Source organism: Nicotiana sylvestris, chromosome 8 (genome assembly GCF_000393655.2).
Source record: "Nicotiana sylvestris chromosome 8, ASM39365v2, whole genome shotgun sequence".
Taxonomy (NCBI): domain Eukaryota; kingdom Viridiplantae; phylum Streptophyta; class Magnoliopsida; order Solanales; family Solanaceae; genus Nicotiana; species Nicotiana sylvestris.
This window is the reverse complement of record NC_091064.1, coordinates 26,606,964-26,608,413: the sequence shown is the minus strand read 5'-3', so window position 1 is coordinate 26,608,413 and position 1,450 is coordinate 26,606,964. Positions and strand designations below refer to the sequence as shown.

The 1,450-nt window shown below is 42.4% G+C and overlaps 1 protein-coding gene across 1 annotated transcript; it reads right to left on the bottom strand.

Moving 5' to 3' along the window:
• Positions 1 to 508: 508 nt before the first annotated feature.
• On the bottom strand, positions 509 to 1,110 carry LOC104243494 (uncharacterized). The gene is made up of 2 exons (XM_009798682.1): positions 877 to 1,110; positions 509 to 721 (listed from the first exon to the last, which is right to left on the bottom strand). Exons 1-2 carry the CDS (start codon positions 1,108 to 1,110, stop codon positions 509 to 511), a joined length of 447 nt encoding a protein of 148 aa, XP_009796984.1.
• Between the last annotated feature and the right edge of the window lie 340 nt (positions 1,111 to 1,450).

Sequence of the window (1,450 nt, the reverse complement as noted above, 5' to 3'; positions counted from 1 at the left end):
TTCTTCACCACTTCTTTCATGTTGGGGTTCAGCCTTCTTTGATGTTCTCTGAAAGGTTTGTGCCCATCTTCCAATAAAATCTTATGCATACAGAAGGCCGGGTTGATCCCCTTAATGTTTGCAATGGTCCACCCAATTGCAGTCTTGCACTCAGTCAGTACATGCAAAAGCTGTTCTGCCTGCACATCTAACAAACTGGATGAGATAATAACATGTAGAGTTGAGTTAGGTCCTAAGAATGCATACCTGAGATGAGATGGCAGTGGTTTTAGTTCCAACTTTGGTGGTTCTTCAATCGATGGCTTAGCTGGGGGAGTTTTTCTTTCCTCTAAGTGCAAAGGCTCAAATTCGAGCTCCCTTTTCCAAAAACCTTGGCCTTCAAGAGCAAGTACCCACTCTGTCAAGTCTTCACCATTAGCTTCATCTAAGTTCATGAAACAAGCTGCTAGAGGGTCTTTAATGTTCAATGCCTCATCTTCCTCCTCCAAGACTACATCCATCGCATCTATTAAAGAGCAATTAGCAAATTCACTTGGTCTCCGCATTTTTGCACGTTGAATGTTATCTCTTCATCGTTTAATCTCATCTTGAGCTCTCCAGTTTCATAATCAATTAAGGCTCTCCCATTGGACAAGAACAGTTTTCCCAAAATTGTGGGAATTTCCTCGTCAACCCGACAGTCAAGGATGACAAATTCTGCTGGAAATACAAACTTCCCAACCTGCACCAATACATCATCTAGAATCCCAAAGGGCTCTTCACGGTTCGATCAGCCAGTTATAATAACATAGACGTGGGTCTAGGTCTTCCAATGCCTAGCCTTTTGTAGATGGCTAGTGGCATAAGATTTATGCTAGCTCCCAGATGACACAGTGCCTTAGCAAAAGCAAAGTTTCCTATTGTGCAAGGGATTGTGAAACTCTCTGGATCAGAAAACTTCTTGGCTATGAGTCTCGTCACAACAGCACTGCATGTTTGAGTCAGTGTAACCGTGTCCAAGTCTTGATAGTCGAACTTGCGGGACATCAAGTCCTTCATCATATTTGCATACCCAAGCATTTCTTTTAAAGCATCAATCAATGGAATGTTTACCTGAATTTGCTTTAACATCTCCAAAAATTTCTTGTACTGCTCATCTTTCTAATACTTGGCCAATCTTTGTGGGAATGGTGCTGGAGGTCACTTTTTCCCTGTGATTTAGTTTTTTTCTTGTTCAGGCACTAGTTCTACTGTCAGTTCTGGTACAACTTCAGTCTTTTTCTCAACCTCATCTTCCTTATTGTTGTTTTCTTGTCATTCTGTTCTGTCACCTCAGTTAAACCTGTTGAATCATCTATCTCAATGGGTACTGGCACCAGTGTCTTCGTCGGCCTGCTTTCGCGAGCAATTTCTTGCTCCAGATCTAAGTCCCTACCATTTCGGAGACTCACTGCCATCAGTTGCTTCGGGC